The sequence below is a fragment of the Hevea brasiliensis genome, chromosome 14 (genome assembly GCF_030052815.1).
Source record: "Hevea brasiliensis isolate MT/VB/25A 57/8 chromosome 14, ASM3005281v1, whole genome shotgun sequence".
Classification (NCBI taxonomy): Eukaryota; Viridiplantae; Streptophyta; class Magnoliopsida; order Malpighiales; family Euphorbiaceae; genus Hevea; species Hevea brasiliensis.
Genome location: NC_079506.1, coordinates 31392417 through 31410059, shown reverse-complemented (window position 1 = coordinate 31410059; position 17643 = coordinate 31392417). Strand labels below are relative to the sequence as shown.

At 30.9% G+C, this 17643-nt stretch overlaps 1 protein-coding gene across 1 annotated transcript; it reads left to right on the top strand.

Annotated features, from left to right (window-relative positions):
* The first annotated feature begins 12939 nt into the window (after positions 1–12939).
* On the top strand, positions 12940–16474 carry LOC110650744 (protein CYPRO4-like). The gene is made up of 2 exons (XM_058133376.1): positions 12940–14662; positions 16035–16474. Exons 1-2 carry the CDS (start codon positions 13052–13054, stop codon positions 16323–16325), a joined length of 1902 nt encoding a protein of 633 aa, XP_057989359.1. The 5' UTR covers positions 12940–13051; the 3' UTR covers positions 16326–16474.
* The last annotated feature ends 1169 nt before the right edge of the window (positions 16475–17643 follow it).

Genomic DNA, 17643 nt, shown 5'->3' with positions numbered 1-17643 from the left:
GGTGAGAAAGTTTTCCTCAAGGTTTCTCCTTGGAAGAGAATTATGAGATTCCGCAGAAAGGGGAAACTGAGTCCTCGTTTCATTAGGCCATATGAGATTCTGGAAAGAGTGGGTCCTTTGGCATATCGTTTGGCACTACCTCCAGAGTTGGAGAAGATACATAATGTCTTCCATGTGTCTATGTTGAGGAGGTATCGATCAGACCCATCTCATGTACTACCAGTAGAAGAAATTGAAGTGAATCCAGACCTCACATATGAAGAAGAACCCATAGAGATTCTGGCTTATGAGGTGAAGCAGCTACGAAATAAGTAGATACCGTTGGTAAAAGTGATGTGGAACCATCATTTGGGCCAGGAGGCTACTTGGGAACGAGAGGAGGACATGAGGAGACAGCACCCACAGCTGTTCAGAGATTGATACCAGGTAAAATTTTGAGACGAAATTTATTTTAAGGGGGGGGGGGGGAGAATTGTAATACCCCTATTTGTATAGCCTGGTATATTTCACTGTTCCAGGTGACCGGTGTCGGTCCGGACAATTAAGGGGATTAAAACCACACTTAAGACAACTAGATAATCCTTAAACCCAAATAATTAGTAATTGCCAATTAGTTAAGTATAAATAAGAAAAACAGAATATAAGAAGTTAAACGAGCCGAGAGTTACAACGATGGGTGACCTTCTCAGGAACGACTACGAAGTGTGGAAAAGAGTTACAACGATGACTAGGGCCGAGAGTTACAATGACTGCGGTCTTAGGACCCTTATGAACATAGTGGAAAAGAGAAAATCATGAAAAAGAACTGTTAAGCCAGTCAAATAATTAGGTCAGGGAGTCGGAAGAAATATTGAATTATTTGCAAATTGGGATGAACCGGTGAGGGGCAATTTGGTCAATTGACCCCGAGAGCTGACTCCTGACCTAACTGTCAAATAAAATCGGAGAAAAGAAAATTTCGGAATCGAGAATTAAATTAAAAAACTAATAGAAAAAAAAAAGAGAAAATGAAAAAGTGAAGGGAGGTGACATCATGCATAACATCATGCATAATGCCATAAATCCTATAATTAATAAATTTAATTAAATGGATTTTTGGGTCTTCCATAAGACAAAATAAATAAAATAAAAGAAAAGAAAAAAAAATATTTCATTGTCTTCTTCCTTATCCCTTGCCTCCCTCACTCTCCCTCACTTCTCCATTGTTAGTCCTCCATTAAAGCTTGCACTCAAGCTTAAAATTCTTCACTCAACCTTAATAACTTCCATAAAAACCTCATTAGAGCTTGTTTTAGTCACTTGAGAAGAAGATTGAAAGAGGAAAGAAATACAAAAGATAGAGATTTGAAGGAATTGGAGTTCTAAGAAAGGTTAGTAAGCAAATTGGATAATTTTAGTTTGATTCTTACATTTCTAACTTATTGAGCTCGTAAATAAACTTTAAATGAAATGAAATAAATTGTTGAGGGACTATGAGTGAGTTTCGGCCAGAATGTGTATGGGGGTGTTATTGCATGGTTTGATTAATTTGGATGGGAATATGAACCTTAAGTAGTTGAGTTATTATGGTTTAAGGCTTTGAAAGTAGCTAAATGCAAGAATTTGTGAATTAGGGTTTTGGACTTAGGCTTTAGTGACAAAAATGTTAGGAAGTGGTAAATGATGTCTTTGACCTAATGTGAAGTGAGAAATGGTCATTTGTGACCTAATGAAGAGTGTTAGAAGTGTTTGAATCAAAACCAAATTCGGATTGAGTGTGGTCATGCTGCTAGCAGCATGACCAAGTTACCTTTGAGGGACCAAAAATAAAATTTTACAAGTTCAATTGGTATGAGACCAATTGGGAATGAAAATAGACACTAAATGACACAATTTTCATTTAGGAAGCATGCCCAAAAAGTAACCAAAACCTAGTGAACAAATTGACCAAACTTGGAAAATCACAGTCTGCCCTGTACAAACTGACCAAATTGTTCATTTGGCCATAACTTGAGCTAGGCAGGTCTAAATGAACTGAAATTTTACCAGTGGACAGTTGAGATATAGACCTAAAACTTTCATGAAGAACACAAACCCAAATTATGCCATTAACCAAGTCATTTGGCCACCCCAAGTTGGTGACCTAAAACTGCCAGAACCAAAATTGCCCAGAAAATCTGGGTTAAGTCCAATCCGGCAGCCATGGTTCAAATGGCTATAACTTGAGCTACAAAACTCCAATTGGAGTGATTCAAAAAGGAGAATAAACTTAAGACAATAGGGAACATTTTCTATGAAGAAAGTTTTGCCAAATTCCAACAGCAAAATGACCAATGGAACAGTGCAACATAAGACACCAAAACTGAAAATTTGCAAATTTGCCTAAAAGACTTTAAATTTGAGAAAAGCAACCAAAACCAACAAATTAGGGAACCAAAATGTGGTATGTGGGTGAAGTTGGAATTCCCATACCTATTAAGCCTTAGAAAGTCAATAAATTGACTTGAATAGTGTAGTGAATAGTAACCCCGAAACACAAATTTTAAAGAATGTCAAGTTTAGCACATTAGAGCTAGGTAAAAGTGAATTTAAATTTATTTTTAGATTAATGCTAAGTTATAATACTGAAACACTGTAAAACTGTGTGTTTCAGTGGAAAAGAATACTGGGAAGGAACTCGAGGTGTCGAGTCAAGGCCAAAAGGCAACTCATATAAGGTTTGTGCACAACGTATAATTTTTGTAAATTTTCTTCTGTATATTGTTTTGAATGAATTGAAATATTGAATTGTGACATCATTGTGAGGAAATATTTATTATGCTTTTGTTTTAAATTGTTGAAAGTTATTTGTGTATATTTGAGATGGCATAAAGGTTTAGTAAATTGTTAAGATAAGTTTTGAAACCACAGTGTCATGACCATATATTTGAATACCTCACTAGCACGACTAGTGGGGGAAATCAGTTTCGAATTTTGATTCCTTCTCTAGCTGAAGTGTTGAGGTGTGTGCCAGTAGAAGAAGAAAAAGAATGGGTTCCCATATATTTGAGCTAGCTAGCCTTGTGATGTGACTTCTCCTTAGCCTTTGGCTATTGAGATTATATTTCTTTCGAATGGTATGATATAACTGTGTTTTTATGTAAATGGTTTTGAGACTTTTGAAATAAAATTGTTTGAACTAAAATCTTATAAATCATATTTTGTATTGATATTGCATGTTCAGTTTAATTTTTAAATAAATATGTTTTAAATTCTGCATAAAGATTATTTTAGTATGTTGTGCACCACTGAGTCCTAGTACTTAGCGATGGCTGTTATTGTTGTCGCAGATATAGAGACTAGAAGAGCAGCAGAGTGAGCTGCTGAGGACAGAGGAGCTATCTACTCTAAAGTCTATCGGGTATATTTTATACCCTGACTGTAAAAATTTATTTTGATGTATGTAATGTATGTAAAGGTATGGACATGTAAAACTGGTCTTGAGCAGTTTGTAATAAATTTTAGTTTGGATTTTTCCTAATGTAAATTTTAGTATGATGTATATAAATTGTTTTACATTTAATTACATATGAATGGAAGTATTTTATTTTAATTTGAATAAAAGTAATTAGTAATATTTTGGATGATATTTGAATTGGAAATTGTGGATTTGAATTTTTGGAAATTGAGAAATGATGTCGAATTTGATTGGGATGGTTGTGAAATTGAAGAAGTTGTTGAGACAAATTATTAGAAGTGCTTTTTTATAGGTATTTGAAGAACTGTTTTCTCAAAATACAGACGGCACTCTGCCGAAATTTCTATAAAATTTGCAAAAAAATAAAATGGAATAAAAATTTTACTAGTTTTAAAACTTTGAATAAATGATTTTAATATCTATTTAGAAATGCTCACCACTTATAAAAGTAAGAAGTTTGTTTTAAAATCTCTTGTAGGATACTTAATGAGTTATCGGTTGGTGAAGTTCGATAGTTCATTAGGTATTCTACGGGATCATATTATGCCTTACAGAGAGGTAAGGTGTGACAGATGAAATTTGAAAAGGAAGACCAAGAGACATGGTTTACATATTATTACGCAAACAACCATGTGTTGTTGACCGTAGGAGGAGATTTCTCTTCTTTTCAAGTTTAGCTTATGCTTTTGGTTCAAGAAGGCCATATAAGGAAGGGAGACTATGTTGAGGTGACCTAGTTATTTGAGAATTTGGTAGGCAGTAGTTCATACACAATCTCTTCAGATGGGAATGACAATAAGTCCATACCTAAGGTCAAGGATAAAAGGACAATTAGGGTAGTGACAGGAGTTAGATTAATTTAGTTACTAGGGCTTAAAGCCCTTCTAAACTATAAGCTAGATGGAGTGCCATCTGCAGATGAGATTTGATGGATGTAAATTTTGCTGATGGATAAATTTGAGGCTTAAGTTTGGAAAGCAGTTGCCGGTAGATGTGGTTATATAAAGAAGAATAAATGCATAAAGTATTTTATCTAGAGTTATGGAAGAACACATGTTTACTGCTGCCTATTAGTTCGAGTGAAACTTATAGGTTCAAGGGCCTTATCTAACCATGATGAGCAATTTCCTACAAGACTGGTAGGGGATGATGATGTTCTAATGGTCAAATTAGTGAACAGAAAGAATCTTTTATGGTGAATTGCATGTGTTGCATATTATGATTGGCAAGTCAGTATAGTAGTGTTATATGATATGAAAGATGTGCTAGTAGGAGCCAATCGTAGAGTTGGAATTTCAAAAACAATGGAGTTAGCAATGGGGTAAAAAGAATGTTAAAGTTGTTGATGATGGGATGGACATCTTTGAAGGAAGAGGGCACAAGGGTGAGAAAGGACATGGCTGAGGACATATAAGATAGATAGCTAAGCACTACTGGTACTATAAGCTCAAAACTCAACACAAAAGTTCAAGAAGAAGTACAAAAGTTGGAGAAAGTATCAACAGTAGCCAAAACAAGAAAGATGATACAAATAAGACCCAAAGGACAGAGAAAAGGATCGAGAAGAGTTGCTTATAAAGATGATAATAAGAAGGAATGAGCGCGCGAGGGATACACCAAGAAATGTTTAGATGGTGACATGGCAAGAAGTGTAAGTCACATCAGAAAGCAGTGGAGGATAGGGGGTGTCAAAGAATACAAGAAATAGTCATTGAGTGATAAGAGATAAGAGCTTCGCTACATAGGAATAATAACGGCTAGAAAGCTACAACAAGTCAGAAACAAGCAAAACTTTTTCAATAGTTTGTGTAAGGTTCAAGGGACAAGCATTTGCACTTGTCCAATCACATTCTTTTCAATATCTTTTGTCTGTTTAAAATTCGAGGATAATTTTTTTTTAGGAAGAAATATTGTAATAACCTAAATTTTTAAAAATATATATATATTTTATAAATTCTAAGAGTATTTTAATATTATTTTATTAAATAAATATATTTCATAGCATTATTTTAAAGTTTTGAATTTAATTTAAAAGGGCTATTTGTAAAGATTAATTTAATATTATAATTGTTAAAGAAATTAGTTAAATATAGCGTTTTAAATTTTCTCCTTGTGCACAAGCATAATATGGTCATGGTTATATTATTATGTTTTTATTTGCATTTTGCATTTTGATTTATTATTATTATTGTTGTTGTTGTTGTTGTTGTTGTTGTTGTTGTTGTTGTTGTTATTGTTTTTTTATTTAAAACTATACTTAAATGAGTTTAAATAGAAATAGACCTAATTGAAGAAAAGTTTGAATTAAATTGAAAAACTCTTGAGAGTGCAAGGATCAAATTGAAATTTTGCTTTTTAGTAAAAAAAAAATAAAAAAGTTATCATGCTCAGACCCACCCAACCCCAACAAACTCCTATCTTGGCATTTTTTTTCCTTTAAGTCCCCTCCCCTTTTCTTTTTCTCTATTCTTTATCCTCCCCCTCACTACCACCCACCACCAGTTACCTCCTCCGACCACCTTCTACCTCCAACAACCCTTGCCACCCCTCCAACCGTCAGATTTCAACCAATAATTGGACAAAAAAAATGCCCAAACACTCCAAAACAACCCAATCAGTTTTTTTGTCGGATCTCTTACATCTGGTGATCATTGTCACAAAACACTCCTTTCCTCATGGGCTTTGCATAGATACTAGGCTTGCACAGTATCATTTCTCAGTTTGTGTGAGTCAAGCCTTAAAAGTTTTAACTCATTTTGACTTCAAGACAAATTTCTCCCAAACCGAGTATACCAGTGTGTCCTACACTCCAAAAGCTTCGATATGATACCAATTCGAAAATTTTTTAACACTGAAATTTTTCTAAGACCCACGAGCTTGCTAGTAAGATTTTAGGTCTTTAAGGCTTTTTTTTTTTGTTAAATAAAATTGTATTCTAATTCATGATGTTATGGGCTTTGTGTAGGTACATTCGTTTTTTAAAAACTCCACCGGCATCGGGACTGTAATTTTGGTTCGGACGTATTCTAGGTATTAGAATTAACATAAGTAAAGCCGAACTCAAATTTGCTCTTTTTACTTTAAGTTGAATTTTAGCTTGATAATTCATAAAATATTCATTGATGATTTAAATGCAATAATTTCAATTGTAATATTAATATAATGTTATCGAAGATCCTAGGGAATATTTATATAAATTTTGGAGTTGTTTTGGATATTTCAGATGATAGTGAAGTTTAGGTACCTGAGCTGGATTTGGGCAATAACATTAGTTAGTTGATTTAATAGGTTCCAAATGGGCATTTTATTGTGTTGTGGGCTTGAGGCTTTAGGATTGTGATATAATTTGTATTTTTTTATAGGGAGATTAGGCCCTAGGTATAGGAAATTCTATCAAATTTTCAGCATAAACCTAAAAAGTCTTTTATTTCTTTAATTAATTATTATTGGTATATTCTTAATTGTTCTTTGGTATATTTGCCTAGGTGATCCAAATATACCATCTTCTTCTTCTCAGCAAAATCAATAGGTATTGGGTTGCATTGTGAGTTAGATATTGGTTATTTTTATAATTTCAATGTTATTCATGTATCTAGCATGATCATGCATTTTTATAAATATTTATTTATGCATATAATTAGTTAAAATATATTAGAGGCATTGCTATTAATGCATATTAAATTATTGTTAATTACTTGTGTTTGTCGCCCTGAGGATAATTTGGAGTTGTGTGTTATACATATATAGTATGGGATGGATATGGATTAGACGGATAATCGTGGCTTAAGCTAGTCCCATGGGAACTCGATCCTTATGGATATGGAAAATCGGGGTGAGGCACAACTTTGAGTTGATCTCGTTGGCTCCCGCACATGGGTTTAAGTGAAAGTTTGACTTAAGTTGACCTCGTTAGTAGGTCCTGGAATAAAAGAGTTGGATAAGGAATTAACTCCCATAATATGTATGGAAATGCTATTCTGAATGCGTGTATAGCTCCAAATTATCTTCTTGTGTGAGAATTAGGTGATTTGCTTAATATAAGTGCTTGGTGTACATTTCATACTTAGGAATGCATTAGTTTTAGATAACTATAGAAATTATAATTATAATCAATATCTAGCTCTCTAAGTTGAACGCTCACTTCTGTTTAATTTTTTTTCTCAGGTGACAGGTGGATGTTATTTTGAAGTTAACCTACTTTCTTTCTTATAAGGAAACTTGAACTATTGATATATTAACTGTATTTATTTTTATTTATATCTAAAGCTCTGCAGTGACTGTATTACTTTCTCTTATAATTAGGGGTAAGCATTCGGTTTGAACCGAACCGAATTAAATTATAAAAATTAAATTTTAAATTTTAGAAACCGAACCGAACTGAAATGGATGAAAAATCGAATCGAACTGAACCGCTCTATTTTAGTTCGGTTTAGTTTAAACCGATCGATTTTGATTTTTGATTGATTTTTTAATTTAGACTTTATTTTTAAGTTATTTGGTCTAATTTTGACTTTGGTTTGAACCTAATAACCATTAATCAATGAAATTAAACAATTAATATATATAAAATTAAATATAATTCATAAATTTCTCATAAAAATAAATCAATTCAAAAATCAATTCGGTTCGGTTTGGTTCGATTTGAATATATAAATTACTATTCGGTTCGGTTCGGTTTAACCGATTTTTTTCTCTTCAAAACCGAACCGAACCGAAATAATCGAAATTTTTATAATGTAAAATCGAACCGAACCGATTGAATTTTAAAACTAAACCGATTGAATCGAATTGACTCTGTTCGGTTCAGTTTTTCAGTTTGAACCAATTTTGCTCAGCCCTACTTATAATGTAAAACTAACTTGTTAAAGTTATTATATATGCGAAATATTGGACTTAGGGTGAGTTGAGCTCCCCATTGTGAAATTGGATATGATTGTAGTTTGTGAGGATGAGTTGAGCTCCCCAAATTATGCATTTTATTATATTATAGGTCAGGTGAGTTTTCCTCCCCATTGGATTGTCTATTTTTATGCGCAGACTCTGTCCGCTTGTCTTGATTTTGGGCCTTTTTTTTTTGTTTTATTATTAGGTGTAGATTGCTAAGGCTTACTACGAACTCCAGAGGTCTTATATCGACTCAAGTTCTAGTGTCAATCCGGCTTAGAAATTGGATCGTGACAATATAACAATATATATATATATATATATATATATATTGATGATAATAAATAATTAGTTTACTACTAATTATATTAGAAGTGTTTGTGATGAATTTGTAGGCTCCAAATTCAAAATTGTCAAATTGCTTCAAATCAAGGTTAAATATGAGTTAGATAAGGAAGCAAACCTTTGTGAGATCCTATATTGTAATTTTTACTTTTAGGCCTTGTGAAACCCATTTAATTAATTGTGTTGGCTCACGTCTAGTTATTACAGAGAAAATCTTGTTTAACTTAGTTTACACCTAATTTTGACTAAAGGGGAAGTATTTATGATGAGCTTGTAAACTCCAAATTCAAAATTGTCAAATTGTTTCAAATCAAGGTTAAAGAAGAGTAAGATAAGGAAGCAAACCTTTATGGGATCCTATATTGTAATTTTTATTTTTATGCCTTGTGAATCCCAATTAATTAATTATATTGGTTTAAGTCTAGGTGTTATCAAGAAAATCTTGTTTAACTTAGTTTTCACCTAATTATTTACCAAGGGAGAGTAAATAAATTTTTCACTTTCGCAAAAATGTCAAATTAATTTTAAGAAGTGTTTTAGTTGAAAAATACATTAAATTAGTTTTTCAATACTTCAAACAAATTGAAAATCTGATTTATAGATCAAAAGTTATGGCTTTTTCAAGTTTTTGGGAAATTAGGGCAGAAGGGACTTAGGTAGTCGAAGTTAGTTTTTCAAAAATAATATTTTGGCAGAGAAAACTTTGGCAGGCGAAGTAGGAGATTTCGATAGCCGAATCTAAATTTCTAAAAGTCAGAATAATGAGTTTTTAAGTAATTGAACTATTATATTTATATTTAATGCAGCCTCAACTATCATTTTCTTGCTAAAACTATAAATAGGGAATATTTATGATTGAGTTAAGAGTTACAACAGCCATCTATTAAGCTTTTATGATGTTTTAGCAAACTTCTCATACTTTCTCTCTATATACTTTGAGCCAAGCATTTAATTCTTTGAGAGTTTGTTTCAATTATAAGTTTTTTAAGTGTTCTGAGATTGAAAGTAAGGTTATTGAGTGTATTAATTGTTTTCAAGAGTGTTGCAGAGTATTAATTACTCTTTGATTAAAAAGTAATTGTAAGAGAGCTAGGGTTTGCTCTCAAAATTGTGTAAGAAGTTTAATATGCACCTGAAGAATGAATTGTAGAGTGACTCAAGGAAGACATTGAGAATAGAACGTAGGTTTAGAATAGTCAAACATCTTTAAATTTTTGTGTGCAATTTTTCCCTTCTCTTCCTTCTCCTTAAAATTTTCTTCTTACTATCTTTTCCAAAATTTTTAATTAGAACCCAATTCACCCCTTCTTAGATTGCTTAAGGGAATATATATATATCATGAAAAAAGATAAAATAAGTTAAATACAAATTATTTTTATTTATATTCAATTTAAAAAAAATGTTTTAATTTTTTATTTTTATATTACAAAAAATATATTTACTTCATAAGCACTATGTAGCAATTTATATTAGAATCATATTAAGGAAAAAAATTAAATTATTATGTTTTTTTACATGGAAGTGACAGTAAAATTATGTGTTTATAACTTAAATTAAATTTTCTTTTATAAAAATTATTATTTCTAATGATTCTTATATTATTGGGATCTTCTACTGGAAATTATTATGAATAATTTTTATTAAAAATTATTTGATATAATAATACCGCAACATAAATTTGCAAATGGATCTCGAAACTTCAATCCAAGGAATGAATTGTAAAGCAATATGTACAAGGAGAAGGGTATAATTTTTTATTCTGTCAAAGAGGTTGTATTAATAAAAATAAAAATAAATTAAAATAAAGATAAACATTAAAATATGTACAAAAAATTAAGAAGCAATGTTTTTAATATATTTCAAGATAAAAGGGGGAGATAGTAGGAAATATCAAAAAAAACCTAATAAAATATAGAAGTATCTATATTTTTAATGTTTACTTTCATTTTATATTCGGTTTAATAAATATAGATTTATTAAAATATAGGATAAAATTATATTTTCATTAAAATATTAATGAAATAATTTATTAATTAATTATTGTAATTATCCGCGCTAAGAGAAAAAGCAGCATAAAAACAATTTTCAGTGGTCTAAATATTTTTTAATTATTAATTTTTTTTAAAGACATTAATTTTTTATAGAGGGATTGGGTAATTTTAAGTGGTCTAACTTTTTTAATAATTAATAATTAATAATTTTTTAATATATATATTTATTTATTTATAGAGAATTAGAGCGGTGGCAGTCAAACTTACACTTATCAAATAAAAATGATATAATTTTAACCAAAAGAAATCAGGCTAAGCTTAAAATACATTAATTAAAAATATAAAGGTAAATAATAATTTAATCTTTGAGATTTATTTAAATTCTATCATTTTAATTTTTATAATTTTAAAATTAAGTAATTTAATTTTTAATATTTTAATAAACTTATAAGTTAATATCTCTATCATTAGAATTTTTATTAAGTTACTATTAAGTACAACAAAAATGATAAAAATGTCATTAATTTTATTTTTAATATAAAAATAATTTAATTTCTATTTTATAGAAAATTTAGTCCTTTAGATTTGATTAAACTTTCAACTTAATTTTTATAGTTTTAATATTAAATAATTTAATTCTTCACATTTTAATAAACCTACAAGTCAATATCTGTTATTAAAATAATCATTAATTTAATAAAAATAATCAAAATGTATTTAACTTTATTTTTAATTTAAAAATAAGTTAGCCTCTAATATTTTATTTTATTAGCAACTTATGTCTTCATATTTTATTTTTTTTATATAACAATATAATATAATATATGAATATATATATATATATATAATTAAAATAATAATAACAAATTAAAATTTACAAAATTATAACTGCTTACTTATAAATAGTTATAATATTTAAGGATAAATTTATAAAATATGTAGATAATTTTATAATTAATCAAAATTTTTAAAGACATTAAAATAATTAATTTATATTTTTAATAATTATAATTTAAATTTAAAATTTTTTAATTTAATGGTAACACTATATTTGAATAAATTTTGGAAGAGAAAGAAAAATAAAAGAAGGAATTTTTTTTTCATTCTTTATTTTTCCTTCTCATGTTTGGATGAGTTAAAAATAAAAAATAAAAAAAGAAATAAATGACTAAAAATAGAAGTAGATATATAATCTCTTTAAGTACAAGTCTATTTTTTTTTATTTCTTATTTTCTTCTTTTTTTATTTTCTCTCTTATCTAAATAAAAGAAAATATTTTTTTAAAATCATTTTTTCTCTAATTATTTTCCTTCTTTCCTGTTTTCACTATCCAAACATGGCACAAATTAATTTGTAAATTTATTCAAATATTATGATTAAATTGTTTCTTCTTAAATTTATATAGATCAAGTGTTTGCCTGATACTAAGGCTTGAGGACTCAAATGACTTTTTTTAATAAAAATTTCATTTTAAATGTTATTAAAAAAATAATTTAAAAAATTTATTTTATTATTTTAATATTTTATAATTAAAATTTATAAATTTAATTTTAAATTATTTAATACTTCTTAATTAATATATTTAAAATAACAATTTAAATAATAACGCCAAGCAAACCCTACAAATAAATTTTTGATATTAAATTATAATTTATAAAAAAAAATTAATAGACATAAAAAAAAAACATTTTTAAAGAGGATCTGCATTTAAAGCATTCTTTTCCTATAAGAATATAAATCAGTTATCTTGTGACACGATTCAAACACCGCGCCTACACCTGATGACAGCTGGCATCTCCTCGCTATTTTCTTCGATACGAAGTAAAGCGGAGAGCGCGGGACGCTCGTTCAATGTTACTTATTACCGGAGAGAGTTTAACATTCCCTCTTTTTATTTTTTTTAAATAAAATAAAATTAACGTTTTTATTAAAAAATAATAATTAAATATTCTTATTAAATAATATAATAAAATATATTTTTAAATAATAACAATTAATTGAATTATTGAAATAAATAATATTATAAAAAATTATATAATTTATTTTAATCCATTTAATATATTTTTGCATGAAATAGTTACTTTATGAAATAAATTATTACTTTAAGTAAGATTTATAAATTAATTATTAAATTTTATAAAATTAAAATTTTTTTCTGTTAAAATAAATTAATTATAAAATTTATCATAAAAACAACTGGAAAGAAACAATAAAAAATTATAAACAGAAGAAAGTTGAAACCGGTGATAGCCGGTGACAAAATCTGCTATAAAAATGAAAATGTAACTGCCTCTCCCTCCATCAATCACTCAACACAATCTCTCATGAACTCTGAAATCTGAAATTGCAATCATTTCTCCAAACTCCCACATTTCTCTCTCACTCTCTCTCTCTTATGGGCACCTCCCTAAGCCGCGAAGGTGAAGACCTCTCTGACTCTGAATCAGATTACCTATCGGAGGAGGAGGAAGAAGTCCATTACGACGCCATAGAGCGCCAAGAGACCCCTCAAAGCACCTCTTCAACCTCGTCCAGAAAAGCTCTAGAAGAAATAGATACCAAACTCAAATTCCTAAAACTCAAATACCCAAATTCCCAACATGCCCTTACTAATCGCCCCGTCAAGCTTTATCTCCATATCGGTGGCAACACGCCTGCCGCCAAGTGGGTTGTCTCCGATAAGCTCACTTCTTACAATTTCGTCAAGACCTGTAAAATCGAAGGTAATGATGATTCTGATCAAGAAGAGGATTCTCACGGCGGAGATAGCTACTTCTGGATTGTAATAGTTGGGTCCAAAGTTAGGGCTAGAGTTTCCACGGAAATGCAATTGAAGATGTTTGGGGATCAAAGGCGTGTCGATTTTGTTAACAATGGAGTCTGGGCGTTGAAATTTTTCACTGACGAGGAGTATAGAAAATTTTTGACCCAATTTCAGGATTGTCTGTTTGAGAATGTTTATGGGCTTGAAGCCACTGAAGAGAATAAGATTAAGGTTTATGGGAAGGAATTTATTGGCTGGGTTAAGCCAGAAATTGCCGATGATACAATGTGGGAAGATGCCGAGGGTGATACTGCGTCTGGCAAAAGTACACCTGTGCGTGTAAATCAGGATTTGATAGAGGAGTTTGAGGAGGCCGCTAATGGGGGTGTGCAGAGCTTGACTTTAGGTGCTTTGAATAATAGTTTCTTGGTTAATGATTTGGGTGTTCAAGTTTATAGGAATTATCGTAAGGGTATTCATGGGAAGGGCATTTGTGTGAAGTTTGACGATAGAAGTGGGACTATTTCGGAGCAATCTACTCCAAAAAAGGCAATGCTTATGAGGGCAGAGACGAATATGATGTTAATGAGTCCATTAAAGGAAGGGAAGCCACATTCAACAGGGATTCAGCAGCTTGATATCGAGACAGGAAAGATTGTGACAGGGTGGAAGTTCGGAAAAGATGGGACTGAGATTACAATGAGGGATATAACAAACGATACTAAAGGGTCTCAGTTGGACCCATCAGAGAGTACCTTTCTGGGTTTGGATGATAATAGGTTATGTCAATGGGATATTAGAGATAAGAAAGGGATTGTGCAGAGTATTGGTGGTGAATCGCCAGTTTTGCATTGGAGTCAGGGGCATCAGTTCTCAAGAGGGACTAATTTTCAATGCTTTGCAAGTACAGGCGATGGATCTATTGTTGTTGGGTCACTTGATGGCAAGATTAGGTTGTATTCAAGGACATCAATGAGGCAGGCTAAGACAGCTTTTCCTGGGCTTGGCTCGCCTATTACTCATGTGGATGTTACATATGACGGGAAGTGGGTATTGGGGACAACAGACACATATTTGGTTCTTATTTGCACTCTGTTTACGGATAAAGATGGCAAGACTAAGACTGGATTTAGTGGTCGAATGGGAAATAAGATACCAGCTCCGAGATTGTTGAAGCTGACTCCTCTGGATTCACACTTGGCTGGTGTGAATAATAAATTTCATGGTGGTCATTTCTCATGGGTAAGAACTCATATTCTTTTCTCTACAAGGGTGTTCTTTCTTTTCCAATTTTTGGAGAAGTACATTATGTCTTGCATGGTGTTGAATGCATATTACTTCTTGGTCGTCTGTTGTGTGGTAGTTACTGTTAATTTGTTGATTGCAGTCTTGTTCAATTTAATTTTGATTTTTTCAATATATAAATACCCGTGTCCGGTGAAGTTTATAATGAATTTTACATTATTTTGCTGATTCTGTGTCCCAACTAGCTTGGATTAAGCCTTCGTTGAGTTTTGTTGAATGTAGCTGGTATCTATGTGTTTTATTTATTTATGAACATTGAATGCTTCATCTTTTGGAACAAGTAAATGCATTTATGAAGCTGGTTATCATGCTATGAGGTTTCAGATTATCATGTATTGAAAGCCTCAATCCAATTTTATTCAATATTACAACTGTTTCAATCTAAGGGTCATCATATATATTTTTGTGAAAATTGCATTCAAAATAGTTAAATGATTTAAATTCAAGACAATTATTTGACATATCAAATATAGTTAGTAAATGTTTCTGTAAAGAGCAACATTAATTATCTTGCTGGAGAAAGCGGTTCACTTTTGTTAGATTTGCTAGTAACCAGCATGAGCAATAGATGCATAATCATATTTGTTGTAACCAGCATTTCACATTCAAAAGGAGGAGAAAAGGCCTGAAATTTGTGTATAGAATGTGGCTTTCTAGCAGTTAAATTTTGATTTCTTCTGTGGTACTAGCAGTTGGCATAAACTATTCTAGCATTGCTTGTGCAATTGCTGTCGCATTAGAGACCATTCTGCTTTAGATTTGGTTTTGGACATGCCATTATTCAATTAATGTACTTTTCATCGTAATTGAGAAAGCCTTTGTTTTAGAAACTGTTCGTATAATCAGCTTCGGCATCTTCTTCTTCTTCCCTTTTTTTCCTTCCAATTACTGTTCCTTTTTCTAATTTTTTCAAAAAAATGTACTTGATTTTATTTGAAACCAACATTTCAGCTCATGTCATCCAATTTTCTTAGTCCTGGAATGAAGTTACCAATGAGAATCTGGTGTCTGATAACAAAGTTATCACTTGCATAAATATTAAATTAAAATGATTGCAATGCAGTTGATGAAATGTTCTGATCACATTTTCAAAACTCTGTATTATCATGTGTGCCCTTTGGGTATGTTTATTGATTTCCTACCATATAAATGGTGAAATAGCTCGAGTTAAGTATATGTTAACAACAAGTTTTTATTTGTATTAACCCTTTATACAAAGCTATTGCCAGGTATCCTCAGTTTTCAATGCTTGTTATTTTTTATCTTCCACGCTTAACTGGATTTATCTCACATTTGACTTTGTCTTTAGGTCACTGAGAATGGGAAACAAGAAAGACACCTAGTTGCCACAGTGGGCAAGTTCAGTGTGATATGGGATTTTCAGCAGGTGAAGAATAGTGCACATGAATGCTACCGGAATCAGCGAGGCCTTAAGAGCTGTTATTGTTATAAGATTGTGTTGAAGGACGATTCCATAGTCGAAAGTCGATTCATGCATGACAATTACGCAGTTAGTGACTCCCCAGAAGCTCCACTGGTGGTGGCAACCCCCATGAAAGTCAGCTCTATTAGCCTTTCTGGCAAACGATCACAGGGCTGAAACATTTTTGTTAATCTGTAAAAAATTCTTTTCTGTTTGTTTAGTTTGATTCTGCTATCATTTTCTTTCCAATTGTTCTTTGATTTTCCCATCTTGTGTTTTGACATGGCCTTTGTATTTAGTGAGAATTCCATTTGACTTTTTTTTTTTCGTTTGACTTTTTTTTTCATCTTTTTCATATGTTTGTGATATTTGGATTGTTGGATCTAAGGGTTAACGGTTCTATGTGATGAGGTATTTCCTAGGGACGATAGCAATGTATTCCTCTAGCAATCCAGTCCAGTGGTGAATTTACTATAATAAAAGAGGGGTTAATTAACTTTTTTTTAATTTTTTTATATATTTATTTAAATTAATTTCTCATAAATTTAATTATTAACTTTTTTTTTAATAAAAAATATATTTTTTCTTAATGAAAAATCAATGGACATTTATATACTGAGCAAATTATTATATATTTGAGATATATGTGTAACTTCACTATAAAGATACGCATTTCATCTTTTTAAATTTAAAATTTAATTATTTTTATGTAAATATTCATACATTATTTTTTAATGTAGTGAACATATTATACGATTTACTTATATAATGATCGTGTAAAATTTTATTTCTAGATCTTTCACTGATTTAGTCCTCAAAGCTAGAGAGCAAAAAAGCTCTGCCCACTGCCCGTTTTTCTTCCCTTTGCTCAGATCTACACAGATAGCCTAGGGGAATGTTTTGGTGTGGGGGTTTAGCTGTTTAAAAGATTCCTTAGCTCTTATGTGTTCTATGGATAGGCTCTTCCTCCCTTGACCTCCATTTGTCATTTTCTTTCCCGGCTGCTGTGGCTCGGTGCTTTTAGTGATCGGCGTTCAACCTCTTCTCTGCACTGGATTCAAGACTGCAAGTTAGTGCCACCCCTTCCAAGTTCTTCAGATGCAAGCAATAGGTTTTTTTCTATGTGGGCCGGGTGTCTTTTGATTGTGTTACTTGTATTTGGGTTTATTGCCCTTCTTTGTAATGTTTACAAACCCATTAATGAATTATGACCTTAAAAAAACATAAAAATAAAAGCTTGCCTGAGCCTAATAATTTGGGCCCTAACTTATTGTCCTAGCTCGACTCCTCTACGTTTAAGGAGCTAAACCTTTCCAAGATTTGCAATTGGCAGTTTTCTATTATAGAATTAGGGATGGTAATAGATTAAGTTTTAGTATATAATTAGATTTGAAATAAGTTTATATTTAAAATTTAATATATGTAACGAGTTTGGTTTGAGTTTAAATTTTACATCTTAAATATCTGTTATTTAAATATATTAAGATAAATATTT

Excerpts from the sequence above, each read along its gene's own strand:
- LOC110650744 (XM_058133376.1), top strand. The coding sequence starts at position 13,052 with ATGGGCACCTCCCTAAGCCGCGAAGGTGAAGACCTCTCTGACTCTGAA. Across the intron at positions 14,663-16,034 it reads ATGGTGGTCATTTCTCATGG|GTCACTGAGAATGGGAAACA; the intron begins GTAAGAACTCAT and ends CTTTGTCTTTAG.